This window comes from Pleurodeles waltl, chromosome 3_1 (assembly GCF_031143425.1).
Source record: "Pleurodeles waltl isolate 20211129_DDA chromosome 3_1, aPleWal1.hap1.20221129, whole genome shotgun sequence".
Lineage (NCBI taxonomy): Eukaryota > Metazoa > Chordata > Amphibia > Caudata > Salamandridae > Pleurodeles > Pleurodeles waltl.
In genome coordinates this window covers 646,818,500-646,837,704 of record NC_090440.1, presented here as the reverse complement: position 1 = coordinate 646,837,704, position 19,205 = coordinate 646,818,500, and the positions used below count along the sequence as shown (strand labels likewise).

The following is a 19,205-nucleotide window of genomic DNA, read 5'->3' as shown; positions in this document are numbered from 1 at the left end:
ATGCTGTTTGCTCCTCATAGAGATAGCAGCAAGTTTTCGATGTAGTCTTTAGGGTGGCCCATAGAGGTGGATTCTGACATTCCAGTTATTCGGATATTACTGCTCCTTGATTGATTTTCCAGGTCTTCATTTTTAAGCTGGTTGCAACATACTTCCTCCTGTATCTTTTTCATCATTTTGGATTATTGTGCATGTTCATCCTCTATGTCGGAGATCTATTGTTCATCAGCAGTAATATACATATACTGCTTGTCAAGGCGGTCCTTCATGTCATCCATCCTCTGTGTCACAGAGTCAATTTTAAGGTCTATAACAGAGAGGCTTGATTTCATCTCTAACAGTTGGGGTAAAATGTCAGCCGGCATGAGCAATTCATTGTGTACTCCCTGCCAAAGAGATGTGTAGCTTTGGATAATGGATGTTTGTCACTTTTGCTAGCATCAAGCACCAGAAGTAACTGCCTGGGGTCTGTTTTGCCCCTGGTGGCTAAGGGGACTTAATGGAGGGACTTTGAGATCAAAAATTCAGGATCTGCTGCTCACCCTGAGAACTGGTTCTAGGATACTGGGTTGTGGCCTATGCAGGTACCTGCACTAGAACACTGGTTATAACCACCCTGCAGTCTTCACAGCTAGGATCTCAACAGTTAATGTGCTTTAATGCCAGTTAAACTGGGTCAGGGCCTCATAAGCATCCATGTACATGCAACTGCGAGTGCTGATAGGGGGATACAAAATGTCTGTGATGAAAAATAATTTGTGAGAGTTTAAATAGAGATTGTCACCCAGCTATCCCTTGGAATTGTGCACTCACATAAGAAGCAAATCTGTCTGGTCATGCCCCAACAGAATCGTCAACACCAGGGATCTCCCAAATCGAGTAGACACCCTGCCCTGCTGCTTGATACCACCACAAGGCCCTTCAAGGCATCCCTCTGCCCATGTTGGGCAGTCTCATTTAGTCTACAGCTCCCTGTGTAGGAAGCAGCTATGACCCGCTGTCCCTGGTTGTGCCTCTGCTTCAAACCTGACTTTTCTGGAAGCCCCTTGAGCACCACTATGGGGGTCAGCAGTCAGGCCAAGCTCCTCACAAACCTGCAGAGGGACCATCTCACTTAGACACTCCTGACTGACTTCTTCCTACCAGTTCAGCCTTCACATAAGACCACATAAGACACTGCTTGGGAGACATTCTTACGGTTTTGCAGTAGATCATCCAGGTGCTGGGCCTCTTTTACATTGCCAGGTACCGGGATGAAGAGCACATTGATGCAGTAGTCATGAAGTGAATTGTACTGGAGTTTGACAGATAGGCATGAAAGATTTTGGGCTCCAGTTGTCCCTCATCTTGTTGCGCTGCTTGACTAACCCTGTCTAATTCCATTATGTTCTTAATTAGATTACTTTGGTCATAATTGGGTTTAGAAGCATAGTATTGATGTTAAAGAAGGTTTGCCTTACTAGAAAAAAACATTTACTCAGCTTCATCTGGGCTAAATATTTTATAACACAAAATCTTGAAGAGGATTTGAATGTATTGAAGGTATTCTGAAGGTCTTTTAAAATGGAAAAATTAATCTGAAAATTATTTTTACATTTAGCAATAATATTCTTATCTGATAGAATATATTTTTTAAAGTGCAATTGGTTATATTTAAGGGTATCAAACGGGGTATCAAAACTAGAGATGACTGATGTGTGATCAGATATATAAATACAGCCCAGGGTCGAGGATTGTAAATATTATGAAAGTGATTGTGAAACAAAAATGCAGTTCATTCTGGTTAAAGGCCCATGAGAAGAGAAATAAAAAAGTATTCCAAACAATCTGGACTACAAGAGAGCCATGAGTTAAAGTTAAAGAATGTGTTGAAATAGTTGCTTTAAAACTTATCTGGCTTAAATTTAAACTTCAATTTAAGGTCTATAAGTGAGTCAAATATTTCATTAAAATCCCCACAAAACTTAATATTGGTGTTAAGAAGAGTAGCTAATTTTACTATCATTGTATTCCAAAACTGTGCGATCAGATTTTCCTGGGTCAGACACATTGATTAAAGAAAGAGTTACTTATCTCATCTATACTGACATTAATCAAAGCCCATTACACTCAAGATTTACATTCTTAAAAAAATACACCCTTTTTCCCTATTCAAAGGAGAAAACCATTTAACACTAAGCATCTTTTAGGTTTGTAAGATTTAGCAACACAATGTGTTTCATGTAGAAATACTATCAAAGTATTTAAGCCCTCATTACAACTTTGGCGGGCGGCGTTTAACCCCTGTCCGGCTGCCAATGTGGCCGCACTCCTGCAGTGGTCATTATGACATCCCCGCTGGGCCGCAACATGGGAGCCATGGTTCATACCGCCATGAAAAAGCTGGCGGGGAGGGGACTCGTAATCCCCTAGGCAGCGCTGCAAGCAGTGCTGCCCTGGTGGATTAAATCCGCCGGGACCATCGTGGCGGAAAACCGCCTGTCCCGGCGGTGGGACCCCGGCGCTTCTGCCGCGGTCGTAATACCTGAGTTTACACTGCCAGCCTGTTGGCGGTGCAACCTCCGAAATAACCCTGGCGGTCTTTGACCGCCAGGGTTGTAATGAGGGCCTTAATTTTGAACGATGAGATAGTATCATTAGAAGCTTCAAAGGGTTACCCAGCACATAGACATTACAGGAGGCAATGTAGATCATAGGGGTTGAAGACAAACATGGATGTAGCACATGACTTGACAATCTGCAAATAGAAAAAGAAATAAGAAGTGAGAACAAATGAGGAAACTAAGAAGCAAACAGAATGAGAATTCATCTTAAAAAACAAAAGACAAGAAGCGTCTGGGAAAAATAGGAAACAGTTAATTTAATTAAACATTACGGCAGGAAGAGTAGTTACACAACGGGGGTCTGAGGACTGTCTCTTGTAGTGCATTGAACTGAAGCAAGTTGTATACATTTATGTGGATGCAATAGAGTCATAAAAAAGTGAACATTTGTCACAGAGTCATTGAGCATTTTTAGATAGGGCTTCTACCTGGTATGGACACAATGCGGGCCGGCAAGTATGTGTCCTGATGTCTATCCTGAGTGGCACATGGTCACTGTATGTGCTGTGTCCTGATTGACTAAGTGTACCTAACTATGTGTGGCTTCTGACTTTATGGGGATTGGGGAATGTGCATCCCTCCAGCCATATGTGCTTTATTTCGTCCAGTCTCTGGGAACCATTGTAATGTTGCTGGGTATCTGTGTGATCTGTTCTGAGTTTTCATGTTTGTGCGTTTGGCTGTCAGATAAGTTTTGCCCCACCTGTGACCTGTCAGTAATTAACCTTCAGGCCTGTGTCTCAGAGCCTGCCTGACCCCATACCTATGCAGTGGGGTTGATGGAGAGTTCACAAAGAGGTGAATATAAAAGTGGTGATGCAACTTTATTTGTGTAGGAAAATGTATTGTTCGTATGTAAGAATGTCTTGTTGTCGTGTGCATTATTAATAATTAGTCCTGAAGAATAAAAGTAATACATTTAAAAACACAAAGGGGGTCATTTTGAGTTTGGTGGTTGGAAAAGGCCGCCAGCAAATTCCTGCTGTCAGGTTGCTGCCAGTGCGGCAGCCTTCCCGCAGGCACCATTACAAGTTCCCTGCTGGCTCAGCAGGCGGAAACAGTGTTTCTGCCCGCTGGCCCAGCGGGGAACAGCCCACAATATTGACACTGGCTCATAATGGAGCCGGTGGCAATGTTTTGGTGAATAGGGTGGAATAGCACCAGTCACGCTTTTCACTGTCTGCAGAGCAGACAGTGAAAAGCACGATAGGGCTCTCCATTGGGGCCCCTCCTCTACCCATCCTACGTGCATGGGCAGTGCAGGAGAACCCATGGGGCTCCCTGCATCCCGCCTCCACCAGCTTTTACATGGTGGTGGAACCGCCATGTAAAAGCTGGTCGAGAGTGGGCAGTGCAGGAGAACCCATGGGGCTCCCTGCATCCCGCCTCCGCCAGCTTTTACATGGTGGTGGAACCGCCATGTAAAAGCTGGTCGAGAGAGGGCTCTTTTATGATTAGGACCGTCAGCACCACCAGTCCCTCCAGTGGAGGGAAACGTGCGGTGCTGGCGGTCCGACTGTGGCCCAACCACAAAAGTCATAATGTGGCGGTCTGACATCGCCAAAGCGGTCAGACCACCGATTTAACAGCGGTCAGACCCCCACCATGACCCTGACAGTCTGTAGACTGCCAGGGTCGAAATGACAGTCAGTGTGTCTCAGCAACATAACAGGATGGTCAATGGGGCATACATAATGTTTATTGAATGAAACTGAAGCTCAAGTAAGTTATTGTGAGAAATGGGTTATTAGTTAAGGGGTTGACTGCCCACCTTAATTAATAAGCGCATTCATCATCAGGATGAAATAGTTAAGTTATTGAATTAACCTGAGCTCAATCGCATGGTAGTTATGGCACAGACCAGGCAGGCTGAAGTTAGAGGCGATGTGTAAAATATTTATGTGGTTGCACCAAAATAGTATCAAAGCGCAACAAAAAACAAACTCATTTAGATTTTTTAATATAAATTAAAGGACACCAAAACAAGAAAATATCTAGTAAAGACAACTGGAGTTTTGAATTTTTCAAGTTTTAAATAACAATAGTACCAAAAGGTGTTACATGCCAACCTGGTCAACCGGTTGAGGTATAGTAGGACTAACTGTAATTTGAGGCAACCACGATGGCGCACAGGTCAGATATAGGGAATGGGTTTGACCCAGTCAGAGGTTTTTCTTTCAGAGTTGGTCTAAATAATAGAAGTTCAAACTTTTCGGTGTGGCAAGTCAACAGAACATAGCCCTTTACAAGGTCAGATAGTCAGATCAGGTCCTGGTGAAGCAATTTCTGTTTGACAGGAAAGCTCTGAGTGGGAGAAAGTAAACTTTTGTGTCCAGAGAAGGTCCATCCCCAGCCATATACTTGTGGCGTCTTCATCTGGTCAAGATTTCTTTGTTCGCACCTAGTCACTTTTTTGGAGTTTGGATATGTCTACTGAGGCAGGGCTACATGCTGTAGCTGAAGATGGTGCCACAAGGCCAGATACTTTTTCAGCAAGGTCTTGCAGCAAAAGATTTGCTGTCTCAAAAAAGCTCCAAGTGGGAGAAGCCTGACTCTTCAGCCCATCTAAACCAAATTTTGGTTAAAAAGGCATGGCAGGTTTGTTCTGGTTCTCTGGAGGTCTTTGGAATTGAAATGTTTCTAACTCCCAGGTTTTCATGGATGGAAGGAGACATCCAGCAGCACACAGCCAAGGGTTCCAGGACCTCCAAAGCTGCACTATGTGTTCAGGTCTCTCTGCAACAGAGGCCACCAGCAAGGCCCATGGCAGGTTCAATTGGAACTGATTAGTTGGGGAATTGCTGAAAAGGCATCGTCTAGCTTGTTGTGTCTCTGTAGCTTGAGAATAAGTTCAGCCTCATGACTCTTGGAGTCCACTTCTTTGTTTTGGGTTTATGAGGGAGCAGGTCCATTCCAGGGTTCATCTCAGTTCACAGATAGCAGGTCCAGTCTTCTTCTATTCTTTCATAGGTCTAAAAAGTGTTCTGAAGAGGGTACTCATGTCGTCACATTTATGCCTGGCATCAGCTTGTGGCTGGTAGTGTCCTCTGACTCCTCCCTATCCAATAGGATCAAACTTCCTAGGGTTATCCTACCTTGCAGTATTTCCTGTATGCCCTGCTGCAGACAATTCCACAGTGTACTTCTCTGCCTAAATCTAAGATTATGAAACCCTAACCCCCTTGTGTAGAGCCTGTGTACCCACCCAAAAGGTGTGGCCAGGGATATGAGCAACTTCTCCTCCTCTGTGGACAGTTCAAACCTGTTCTTGGACAGCTCCCCTCTGACTGGGATTGGTGCCTGCCTGACTTTTGACTCTGACAAACTAAGGCAAGGGCCTTTCTAGTTGTCATCTGACTTTTTCCCATGATAGGGAGGCCCCTCTAAAGTAAATTAAGTTCCTGGGTGTATCTTAATGGTCATCTTTCCATAGGAACAAAGAGACACCCCTTTAGCACTAAGGGGTCTGCAGCAGAGGGCTGCAGCTGGTGGCTAATGCAGATTAGCCGCTCGAGGCTTTAGGCAGGGAAGGTTAGCCTTCTAAAAGTTCCTTTTCCTTAATGTTTTCCAAATACTTTGCCATTCAATAGGGCATTTAATAAATATGACAAAGAGTTCTGGTATGAAGTATGTTGGGGTCTCCTAAATGCATTTAAGATTACTAAATTTATTAGTGCATCCCTTTTTTTCTCTATAAATCAGCCACCCTTACTACAGCGAAAATAGCTTTTAGGTGCTAGCCACTTTAAGGGCATTTTAACATTAACTTTTTACATGTCCTACTTTTAAATACCATGCACCCTGCTTTATGAGCTATAGGGCCAACCTAAGGGTGTTTTAATAATATTGAAGTGTAAGGTTCAACATTTCAAAAGTGTTTATTTTGACCAGTAGTATTGCAGCTTTTACACTGCCTTAGGCAAGTTACTATAGAAGCCATGTTGCACTCCCACTATAGTAGATGGCAAAATAGGTGCTGCAGTTCCTTAGTGCCATTCCTAGAGGCAGTCCACTAGTGGTACAGTAGGAACTTATTGGTAAGTTAAATATACTAATTAGGGTTGAATCATTTCAACCATTTTTAATGGGGAGTTATCGGCAGCAAAACAGATAGCTCAAAAATCTGGAGGATACCCAACTAAAGATGATAATTTCCTATATTTGATAAATGAAAATTCAAACTCCAATCTAAGAACGTCCATATTTGTGAAGAAACAACAACACAGACATCTTAACTTGGCAGGACCCTCAAAATATTTGGTATCACCATTTTGTGTAACCTTGTAGATGTATGGATGTAAGATACAATATCTAATGTTCAGTTGTATCAGTTAAGGACAGAAAAACAAAAAAAATCATTTTTTCTTGGATTGTTGGCAGTTAATAAAGCTTGGGAAATATATAAATTATGTCTGGAGCAAAATAACTTTGCTGCTTTAAAAACAAATCAGTGTATTCTAGAAATAACATTATGATGCCCTTGGTTTGAGAAGATGAAATCGACTAAGACAGTGAGCTCTCTAAAGAGTGGGAAGTGAAGAGTTAGTGACACCTGCTCTGGTAGGAATAATTTCAAGAAATATTACACACCACCTCCTTCCATTCCTTTCGGTAGTCCATATAAATAGATTCAGGAACAACATGAATATAGGTTATGATTTTCAAAAACTTCATTGTGTTTTTGAAGCTGAATAATCTTGTGCTGCATCTTGGTTATCTATGTCTACATATATCATGCATTTCTTTCATTCATGTCTCTGCCTCTGCCTGTTTTCCATCAACACCCATTTTGTCTTCAAATAGCTGTACCTTAGGGCCATATGTACGAACACATTTTCCCATTGATACAAAATGGGAAAAACCCTTTGCTACATCTGGCCCTTATAGTGCCTAATTTCAAAGGGGGAATTAGCATGCTAACTTGGTTTTGCTGTGTCAAAAAACACAAGCTGGTTCCTCCTGTAGGCCAAATTACAGATCATTTCATCTTCCATTTAGTGGACGATTACTGCTTGCTGGAAGTGCAGGGGTAAGAGGGTGTTTGAAGCTAGGGGAGGCTGTTGCCTGGCAGCAAGGTCTGTACTAAACTCTCCTCAAAGAGCTGGAAGCATCAGGTACAGAATGGGTTATGACCATGCTTTCAATGCTTACCTTGGTCTGCAATAGTTTTGCACGTTTGGGATTGCAGGTAGAACAGCACATCAGGGTACATCTTGAAGGAAACTTCAGTCTTGTTATCATACACAGTAGTACAGAAATATGTTGACAAGGGAAGTTCGACTTATCCAAGGGAGAGGGTGTTAGTGTCTTCATACACACGGTTTCGGTGGTCCCTGTGCATGTGATGAATTTCCGAACTAACTCCTAGTTGCCACTGCAAGGAGACAGAGAGTAATGTTAGTAAATAGACAGCAGACAACATTTCAGTGATGGCTTTTCTACTAATTTGTTTGTTAGGAAACATGTAAAGGATAGACTTTTTAAATATTAGTCACATTTCATTTCTGGTCTCATGCCCTGTATCATGCAAAAATACAAAACAACTTTTTGGACATACCTGATGATAACAACCTGATGCAAAAAGGAGTACAAAACGGTACTGGCAGTCTTTATAACAATAACAACCTCATTATGAGTTGGCTGTAATAATTCCTGCTGTTTCCCCATCCTGAAATGACCATTACCAAGGGTCCTGGTAATTTTAGACATGGGGAAATAATTGGAGTCATTACTTTTTGGGAAGCACATGCAGAAATCAGATTTACTATGCCTTTTTCTGCTTTTTACTTAGGTGTTCAAACAGTAGACTTGTACATTTTAGTATTTTTTTACACTAAAATGACAAAAATCCAATTAGTAGAACCAGAGTTCTGAAATTTGAAAGCTTAAAGTGAAACATAGTGCCAAACGATCAAAGTGCCAACCATAGACATCTAGGGCCAGATGTAGCAAAGGGTTTTTCCCATTCTGTGTCAATGGTAAAATGTGTTCGTACATATGGCCCCTAGTCCTGTGAGACCGGGCCAAAGTCAAAAGTTATGGCTGTAGGAAAGTACCATCTTGCCTGGCATGTTACCCCCACTTTTACTGTATGTATGTTTGTTTTTGCCCATGTGTCACTAGGATCCTGCTAGTCAGGAACCCAGTGCTCATAAAGTATGCCCTGTATGTGTTCCCTGTGTGGTGCCTAACTGTATCACTGATGCTCTGCTAACCAGAACCTCAGTGTTCATGCTCTCTCTGCTTTTAAAATTGTAACTGGCACTAGTCACTAATTTTACCAATTCTCATTGGCACACTGGAACACCCTTATAATTAACTTCTATATGGTACCTAGGTACCCAGGGTATTGGGGTTCCATGAGATCCCTATGGGCTGCAGAATTTCTTTTGCCACCCATAGGAAGCTCAGACAATTCTTACACAGAACTGCCACTGCAGCCTGAGTGAAATAACATCCACGTTATTTCACAGCCATTTACCACTGCACTTAAGTAACTTATAAGTCACCTATATGTCTAACCCTCACTTGGTGAAGGTTAGGTGCAAAGTTACTTAGTGTGTGGGCACCCTGGCACTAGCCAAGGTGCCCCCACATTGTACAGGGAAAATTCTCCGGACTTTGTGAGTGCGGGGACATCATTACACGGGTGCACTACATATAGGTCAATACCTACAGTATATGTAGCATCACAATGGTAACTCCGAAAATGGCCATGTAACATGTCTAGCATCATGGAATTGTAACCCCAATACAATTCAATGCATCCCCGGGTCTCCAGCATAGAGCCTGGGTACTGCCAAATGAACTCTCCGGGGTCTCCATTGCAGCTACTGCTGCTGCCAACCCCTCAAACAGGTTTCTGCCCCCCCCCCCGGGGCTTGGGCAGCCTGGTCGCAGGAAGGCAGAACAAAGGATTTTCTCTCAGAGAGGGTGTTACACCCTCTCCCTTTGGAAATAGGTGTGAAGGTCCTGGGAGGAGTAGCCTCTCCTGGCCTCTGGAAATGCTTTGAAGGGCACAGATGGTGCCCTCCTTGCATAAGCCAGTCTACACCGGTTCAGGGATCCCCCAGCCCTGCTCTGGCACGAAACTGGACAAAGGAAAGGGGAGTGACCTCTCCCCTGACCAGCACCTCCCAGGGAAGGTGCCCAGAGCTTCTCCAGTGTGTCCCAGACCTCTGCCATCTTGGATGAAGAGGTGTGAGGGCATAATGGACAGCTCTGAGGGCCAGTGCCAGCAGGTGACGTCAGAGACCCCTTCTGATAGGTGCTTACCTTTCTCTTTAGCCAATCCTCCTCTGAGGGCTATTTAGGGTCTCTCCTGTGGGCATCTCAGCAGATAACGAATGCAAGAGCTCACCAGAGTTCCACTGCACTTCCCTCTTCGACTTCTGCCAAGGATCGACCGCTGACTGCTCCAGGACGCCTGCATAACCGCAACAAAGTAGCAAGAAGACTACCAGCAACATTGTAGCGCCTCATCCTGACGGCTTTCTCAACTGTTGCCTGGTGGTGTATGCTCTGAGGGCTGTCTGCCTTCACCCTGCACTGGAAACCAAGAAGAAATCTCCTGTGGGTCGATGGAATCTTCCCCCTGCTAGCGCAGGCACCAAACTTTCGCATCACCGGTCCTCTGGGTCCCCTCTCATCCTGATGAGCGTGGTCCCTGGAACACCGGAGCTGGGTCCAAGTGTCTTTGACAGTCCAGTGGCCCTTCTGTCCAAATTTGGTTGAAGTAAGTCCTTGCCTCCCCACGCCAAACAGTTATCCTATGTACTGCATGAACTGCAGCTGCTCGGGCTTCTGTGCACTTTTGCAAGACTTCCTTTGGGCACAGCTTAGCCCAGGTCCCCAGCACTCCGTCCTGCATTGCCCAACTCACTGAGTTGGACTCCGATATCGTGGGACCCTCTTTTGTGGCTCTGAGTCGACCATTGTCCTCAGATCTTCCAAGTGCCTGTTCAGGTACTTCTGTGGCTGCTGCCTGCTTCTGCCTGGGCTCTCTGTATTGCTGAGCGCCCCCTCTGTCTCCTCCTCCAAGGGGCGACCTCCTGGTTCTTCCTGGGCCCTGGCAACACCCAAAATACTCAACCACGACTCTTGCAGCTAGCAACGTTTGTTTGCGGTCTTTCTGCATAGAAACAAATCTGCATCCTCCAGCACACCGTGGGACATCTTCTGACCAAAGGAGAAGTTCCTGGCACCTTCCGTTGTTTCAGAATCTTTGGCTTCTTCCACCCAGAAGCAGTCCTTTTGCACCTTCATCCGGGGTTTAGTGGGCTCCTGCCCCCACTGGACACTTGCGTGACTCTTGGACTTGGTCCCCTTCCTTTACAGGTCCTCTGGTCCAGGAATCCATCTTCAGTGTTTTACAGTCAGTTGTTGTCCTTGCAGAATCCCCTATCTCGACTTTACTGTCTTTCCGGGGTAGTAGGGTAACTTTACTCCTACTTTTCAGGGTCTTGGGTATCTTGGACACCCTTAGTGTTTTCTTACACTCCCAGCGACCTTCCACACATTATACTAGGCCTGGGGTCCATTCGTGGTTCGCGTTCCACTTTTGGAATATATGGTTTGTGTTGCCCCTAGGCCTATTTCTCCCTATTGCATTCTATTGTGTTCTACATTGTTTGCACTACTTGTCTAACTGTTACTTACCTGATTTTGGTTTGTGTGTATATATTTGGTATATATTACTTACCTCTTAAGGGAGTATATCCTCTGAGATACTTTTGGCATATTGTCACTAAAATAAAGTACCTTTATTTTTAGTAATTCTGAGTATTGTGATTTCTTATGATATAGTGCTATATGATATAAGTGGTATAGTAGGTGCTGTGCATGTTTCCTAGTTCAGTCTAAGCTGCTCTGCTATAGCTACCTCTATCAGCCTAAGCTGATAGAACACCTCTAATCTACTAATAAGGGATAACCGGACCTGGCACAAGGTGTAAGTACCACAAAGTACTCACTATAAGCCAGGCCAGCCTCCTACAATGGCCGACTGCAATGGAACACAGTTCAGATACAAGAAGTGGATTGGGCCAGGTCCCCACTGAACTTCAGACTTAGAAGTATTTTTTGAGACAGAAATGGATGAAAAGGTAAAGATCAGCAGGAAATGGCAGCTGTCAATTTCTCAGGAGGAGGTGACGTTGACGGTGAGCCGCTGGATGTAGTTTCAGGAATTTCTAATTTGGGACCTGGGCCTGATTTAGATATTGGTGGACAAGTTACTCTGTCACAACTGTGACGGATATCCAATCTGCCAAAATCTAAATCCCATCATATCATATGGGATTTAGATTTTAGCGGACGGGATTTCCATCACCGACTGGGGTTCCACGAGGCAGAGTAAATTCCCACCCTGTAAACTCTATATATGTCCCTAAGTCTTTTATGTCCCAGTCAACCATAGATGTTTACTTCTAAAGTCCTCAAGAACCTCAATGGAGGCATTCAGAGGCTCACACTTTGTCAGGTAGAGGCCATCAGCAGGGACCAGTCCAGGTACAAGTACCACAGGTCAGCTGGGTACTTCCAGGAAAAGGTCACTTGAAGTTTGTTGTCTCCCTGTACCTAAACCCAAGAGGTCAGCCAACTCCTCTCGGAGTCAACGTCTTTGTTCTGGGTACAAGAGGGAGCAGGTTCAACTCTTCAGAGCTCCTCTCAGATCACAGACAGGAGATCCAGAAATTGTGCTGAAGTGAATGCCTGGAGATCTTCAGCAGGTCCAGACAGTGTGCTGAAGTGAGTGTCTGGAGATGGCACTTTTCAGCCTGGCAGCAGCTTTTGAGAGGGGGTGAGTTCTGGATGTTCCCTAAATAGTGAAGTAAAGGTTCTCAGGGAATCACTGCCAAATATTTCAGTACATCCAGTTTGCCATGTGTTAGGGCATTTTTAAGATGGCAAAAGTCTCTGGCCACATTAAACTTTGGCTTTGGGGGCTGGGGAGGTTTGTGGAGAGTGTACTATGGTAAGCCTAATGTCCTCCCACATCTAACATTAACATCCTGTTTGAAGCAGGCACTGCATCCACAACGAACACAAGGACAGAGGTCTGAGAGGACAAAAGCAGGTCACTTCAGTAACCAGATGGAGGAAATACAAGAATTGTCTCTTTTTCAAGTGGGCTCAAAGTGTCCCGTGTGGTTAAACAGACCTGTAAAGCAGGATTTGACAGTGTGGTGTCACAGGACACCCCCAGACCCCGCTCTGGATATTGTGTGAAATAAGAGGATTCATCTATGCCCATTCAGCTTATTGTTTGCTTCTGGGAGTCATTTCACACCTCGTTCACACCTATTCAAGACTGAAGACAGGCTGAGAGCTGTCGGATGCTTATTCTAATAAGCCTTCTGTCCATTCAGGCACATAAAGGGTAACTTTCTAAAAGTTACGTTTCTAAATCAAGCTTTATCCGAGAAGTTGACTTTTTAATAACTATTGCAAATAGATTTTTTTTAGCTGGTCTCATTCCCAAGATGTACAGCATTAGTATTTTACTCTGTAAACTACTTATGTTACCTAGGATAAGTTGTCACTGTAGAGACATAGTAACATTCATTTATTACATGTTCTATCATTAAAAAAAATCTCATGGACCCTGACCTGTTAATATTTTAAATATAGGGGCCTGATTCACACAGATACATTTTTGTGTAAGTTTACTATTTTTGCAATACAACAAGGAATTTTATGAGTAGTATCTTTACAACTGCCTATTTTGTTGTGTGCTGAGTCTCTGCCATGAGAGCGGGGACTCCTCAGTCTTAAAGGTACTACTGTGAATTGCAAAAAAATCATAAACTTACACAAAAGTGTACGTTTACCTTTGCGAATCAGGCCCAAGGTTTTTATTGGTCAAGAAGAGTTCTTTTAGCAGCTTGCACTGCAGGTTTTAAACTGCAGCAGTTGGCCTACACATGGTTGACCTGAAGCCATGTTTGTTCAGCCACTATTGTGGAATGGCGTAATAGGTGCTGCAGTCCAAGTGGCATTTACCTTTCAGGGCCTGGATGCACTTTCTACAGCAGATACTTGGGACTTACAGCCAAGTTCAATGTGCCAATTAGAACTGCACCAAATTAACCATGTTTAAAGGGGGAGTACAGGCACTCTACTCCTGATTAGCAGAGATGAAGTGCACAGAGTTCTAAAGCCATTAAAGCAGATATGGCAAAATCTGGGAGGACATCACTCCAAATATAGTTTTATCCTAAAGTTTGAACATTGGCATGTGCATTTTCATTTCAGAGATACCTACCCACCACGTAATGATTCTAAATAAGGTTGTCAGTCCTCTGCCAAGGAGTGGAAGCCAAAGCCTCTGCTGGCCTAGCTGGCTGTTGGTCTACTTTCCATTGTATAAGGAAGGCCATCTGTTTGATAAGGGGATGACCAGTTAGGGAGGAGATTACATAGTGCCATTCAGGTTGGCATGGCATGATATTAGGCTGTCACTATAAGCTGCTGAATATGGTGTGTTCCTGACTGCAAAGGAGCTACGCTTCCTGCTTGCGGCATCTCTCTCTCAATGAATGCTTTGTTGTGTTTTTCTGAATAATGTTCTGGGCAAAGGTCCAAATACTGTCACATTGAACAGATTTATTCATATTCACCTTTCAAATTTTTCTCATATTGGCCTCTTTTTTTTTTAGCAAAATTGAAAAAGTGTGCCCTTACTAAGGTGTCTGAAAATATCAATGTGGAAGGTTGCTTCGGCGTTGCTGAGATAGGGATCTGCATCGGAAACTGCTTAAGTACTGTTCGGTAAGTGACATCAAGTTGATTTGATGATGCAAATCACTGTCTTCATTGCATAGCAGTTGGCTATCACAACTGTTATTTTTTCAATATCTTCTTTGTTGCCACTGCATACGATTTAACTATTAAATGGGCAATACATAACGGGGGTCATTACGACCCTGGCGGTCGGTGATAAGGCGGCGGAAAGACAGCAAACAGGCTGGCGGAAAAAAAATTGAATTATGACCCACCATTTCACCATTTCGACCGCAGTGGCGGTGAAGACCGCTGGGCTGGAGCATGCGGTCTCCAGCCCAGCGGTCGTCACTAGACCGCCGACAGTATCAGGACCCTGCATACCGCCATGGATCTCGGGTGGTTGGGAACCGCCATGAGATCCATGGCGGTAGGCACTATCAGTGCCAGGGAATTCCTTCCCTGGCACTGATAGGGGTCTCCCCCACCCCCGCTACCCCCCACAAATTCTCCCCCCGCACCCTCCTACCACCCCCCAAAGGTGGCACAACCCCCCTCCCTACCCCGACCCGAACATGCACATATACACACCCCTACACGCACACACACCCAACATGCACATATACACACCCCTACATGCACACATACACCCCGACAACACATACCCGCACACATACAAACAGACATGCAACACCGTCCAACCCGCACTCATTTCCCATACACACAACACCCCCCGCACGCATACACTCACTCACTCACCCCTCTACACTCTCACACGCACACCCCCATGCACGCACACAACACCCCCCCACCCCTTTCCCTAAAGGACGATCAACTTACCTTGTCCGTTGATCCTCCGGGAGGGGATGGGATCCATGGGGGCAGCTCCGCCACCAGGACACCTTCACCAGAACACCGCCACACCGAATCATGGGAAGTGATTCAGTGGGCAGTGTTCTGTTGACGTGGCGGTGGAGGTTGAGCAACCTCCACTTTCCTGCCGTCCGCCAGTATGGCTGCTGGCGGCTTTCCATACGAAAAAGGACGGCGGGCTGCCAGCGGTCATAATACGTGGCGCAGAAGACCGCCACCACTGGCGGTCTTCAGCACGGCGGTACCTCAGCGGTCTTGCGAAAAGACCGCCTAGGTCGTAATGACCCCCAATAAGTCATTGGAATGAGGAGTTTATAGTGTAATCAGGTTGCATTTAAAGTACTACTTGCGCTTTCAAAAGTGTAATAGACTAAAATGGATGCCTCGAAAGGCAGCAAATATGAAAATTGCAATAAAGGTGCAGATCTACATTTCAGGAGAGTAGATGAATATGATGTTTCGGTGATTCTTCAAGAGTTGATTGGTGTGGGTGATAGGATATGTTTTCTTTACTCAACGAGTATTTAGGTATGTGGAGTGTTACGGTAATAAGCACAGCAGACAATACTCTGAAACACTACATTTAGTGTAGGCTTTACAGGAATAGTGCTGTTGAGGAAGGTGTAAAGGGTAGGGTCATAGGAGAGTTATTCGTTTGAGAAAAATGCTTATAGGAGAAATTTGGATTATAAGGTTTTAGTTTGATGTCAAGCAGATTATTATGTACAGAAGATATGAGATCTGTGCTCTCTTAGATGGTGAGCTGCAATAAGGAAGTATGAAGTGGGTGAGCACATATCAAATGTGTGTTATTCCACGAAGAGTTATTTTTTTGTCTGCTGCTGTTTAATTCTTTATGGACGGACCAGGAGTTTGGTTGACAGCAGGAAGCTGTATTAAAAGGATGTGGTGGCTAATGAAATGCATCGGGTTTTGCTAATGACTGTATTTTAGGTTTAGCTTTGGTCCATCACTCCTGCTGTCATTAAATTACCTGTTTTTATTACTTAATCCCATCACTGCCAGGCCTTTTCCCCTCCTGTGCCGAGCCTTTTTTTGGTTTTTTAGGGCAGTTCACACTTAGGCCCTGATAACTTTTTGTTCACATAAGCTACCCACGCCAAATTTGCATCCTTTTTTTACAACATTCCAGGGATTCTAGAGGTACCCAGACTTTGTGGGTTCCCCTGAAGGAGACCAAGAAATTAGCCAAAATACATAGAAAATTTTTTTTTTTTCAAAAAAATGGGGAAAAGGGCTTCAGAAGGCGGCTTGTGGTTTTTTCCCTGAAAGCGGCATCAACAAAGGGTTTGCAGTGGCAAGATCACCATCTTCCCTTCAGTAACAGGCAGACTTGAATTAGAAAACCCCATTTTTCAATACAATTTTGACATTTTACTGGGACATACCCCATTTTTACTATTTTTTCTGCTTTCAGCCTCCTTCCAGTTAGTGACCGAAATGGGTGAGAAACCAATGCTGGATCCCAGAAAGCTAAACATTTCTGAAAAGTAGACAAAACTCTGAATTCAGCAAGGGGTCATTTGTGTAGATCCTACAAGTGTTTCCTACAGAAAATAACAGAAGAAATAAACAAATATTGAAATTGAGGTGAAAAAAACAGCCATTTTTCTCCACGTTTTACTATGTAACTTTTTCCTGCGATGTCAGATCTTTGAAAGCAATATACCATTACATCAGCGGGACTCATCTGGTTGCGGGGATCTATAGACTTGTAGGTTCATCAAGAACCCTAGGTACGCAGAGCCAATAAATGAGCTGCACCTTGCAATGGGTTTATATTCTATACCGGGTATACAGCAATTCATTTGGTGAAATAGAAAAAGTGAAAAATAGTTATCAGGAAAACCTTTGTATTTCCAAAATGGCAACAAGATAAGGTGTTGAGAAGTAGTGGTTGTTTGCACATCTCCGAATTCCGGGGTGCCCATACTTGCATGTGAATTACAGGGCATTTCTCAAATAGATGTCTTTTTTACACTCTGTCTTACATTTGGAAGGAACAAATGTAGAGAAAGACAAGGGGCAATAACACTTAGTGGGTCATTCTGACCTTGGCGGACGGCGGAGGCAGTTCGCCAAGGTACCGCCGTCAGAACACCGCACCGCGGTCGAAAGACCGCGGCGGTGATTCTGATATTTGCCCTGGGCTGGCGGGCGGCCGCCAAAAGACCGCCCCCCAGCCCAGGGCAAATTAACCTTCCCACTAGGATGCCGGCTCAGAATTGAGCCGGCGGAGTGGGAAGGTGCGACGGGTGCAGTTGCACCCGTCGCGTATTTCAGTGTCTGCTGGGCAGACACTGAAATACTTTTTGGGGCCCTCTTACGGCAGGGGCCCCCAGGGGCCCCGCGGCACCCCCTACCGCCATCCTGTTCATGGCGGGAGAGCCGCCATGAACAGGATGGCGGTAGGGGGTGTCAGAATCCCCATGGCGGCGGAGCGCGCTCCGCCGCCATGGAGGATTCAGACGGGCAGCGGAAAGTCGGCGGTACACCGCCGACTTTCCGTTTCTGGCCGCGGCTGAACCGCCGCGGTCAGAATGCCCAGTGGTGCACCGCCAGCCTGTTGGCGGTGCTACCGCCGACCTCCGTCATGGCGGTAATTACCGCCATGGTCAGAATGACCCCCTTATTTTGCTATTCTGTGTTCCCCCACGTCTCCCGATAAAAATGGTACCTCACTTGCGTGGATAGGCTTAGCACCGGCGACAGGAAATGCCCCAAAACACAACGTGGACACAGCACATTTTCACAAAGAAAACAGAGCAGTTTTTTGCAAAGTGCCTAGCTGTGGATTTTGGCCTCTAGCTCAGCCGGCACCTGGGGAAACCTACCAAATCACCCAGGGGAATCCAAGATGGGGTGACTTGTGGGTCTCTGACCAGGTTATGTTACCCAGAATCCTTTGCAAACCTCAAAATGTGGCCAAAAAAAACCTTTTTCCTCTCATTTCGGTGACAGAAAGTTCTGGAATCTGAGAGGAGCCACAAATGTCCTTCCACCCAGCGTTCCCCCAAGTCTGCCGATAAAAATGGTACCTCACTTGTTTGGGTAGGCCTAGTGCCCACGAAAGGAAATGGCCCAAAACACAACGTGGACACATCACATTTTTTCACAGAAAATAGAGGTGTTTTTTACAAACTGCCTACCTGTAGATTTTGGCCTCTAGCTCAGCCGGCACCAAGGGAAACCTACCAAATCACTGCATTTTTGAAAACTAGACACCTAGGGGAATCCAAGATGGAGTGACTTGTGGGGCTCTGACCAGGTTCTGTTACCCAGAATCCTTTGCAAACCTCAAAACTTGGCCAAAAAAACACTTTTTCCTATCATTTTGGTAAGAGAAAGTTCTGGAATCAGAGAAGACTCCCAAATTTCCTTCCACCCAGTATTCCCCCATGGCTCCTGATAAAAATGGTACCTCACTTGTGGGGGTAGGCCTAGGGTCCGCGACAGGAAAAGCCCAAAACCACAACGTAGACACATCAAATTTTCACAAAGAAAACAGAGCTGTTTTTTGCAAAGCACCTAGCTGTGGACTTTGGCCTCTAGCTCAGCCGGCACCTAGGGAAACGTAGCAAACCAGTGCATTTTTTAAAACTAGACACCTAGGGGAATCCAAGATGGGGTGACTTGTGGGGCTCTGACCAGGTTCTGTTACCCAGAATCCTTTGCAAACCTCAAAATTTGGCCGAAAAAACAGCTTTTCCTCTCATTTCGGTGACAGAAAGTTCTGGAATCAGAGAGAAGCCACAAATTTCCTTCCACACAGCATTCCCCCAAGCCTCCTGATAAAAATGGTACCGCACTTTTGTGGGTGGGCCTACTGCCGGGAAAGGAAATGCCCCAAAACACTATCTGGACACATCAAAATTATCAAATACAAAACTACCTGTTTTTGCGGGGGGCACCTGTGTTTTTGGCCATGGGCTCAGCAGCCTTCTAGGGAAATCTAACAAACCCAGACATTTCTTATAACTAGAC

General features: G+C 44.9%; 1 protein-coding gene across 1 annotated transcript in view; it reads left to right on the top strand.

Moving 5' to 3' along the window:
* Positions 1–19,205, top strand: part of LOC138284410 (intestinal mucin-like protein) — a 329,644-nt gene that overhangs the window by 259,884 nt on the left and 50,555 nt on the right. The window contains exon 14 of the mRNA XM_069223147.1: positions 14,264–14,375. Within this exon, the coding sequence (XP_069079248.1) occupies positions 14,264–14,375 (112 nt within the window). The remainder of the gene's footprint in view (positions 1–14,263; positions 14,376–19,205) is intronic.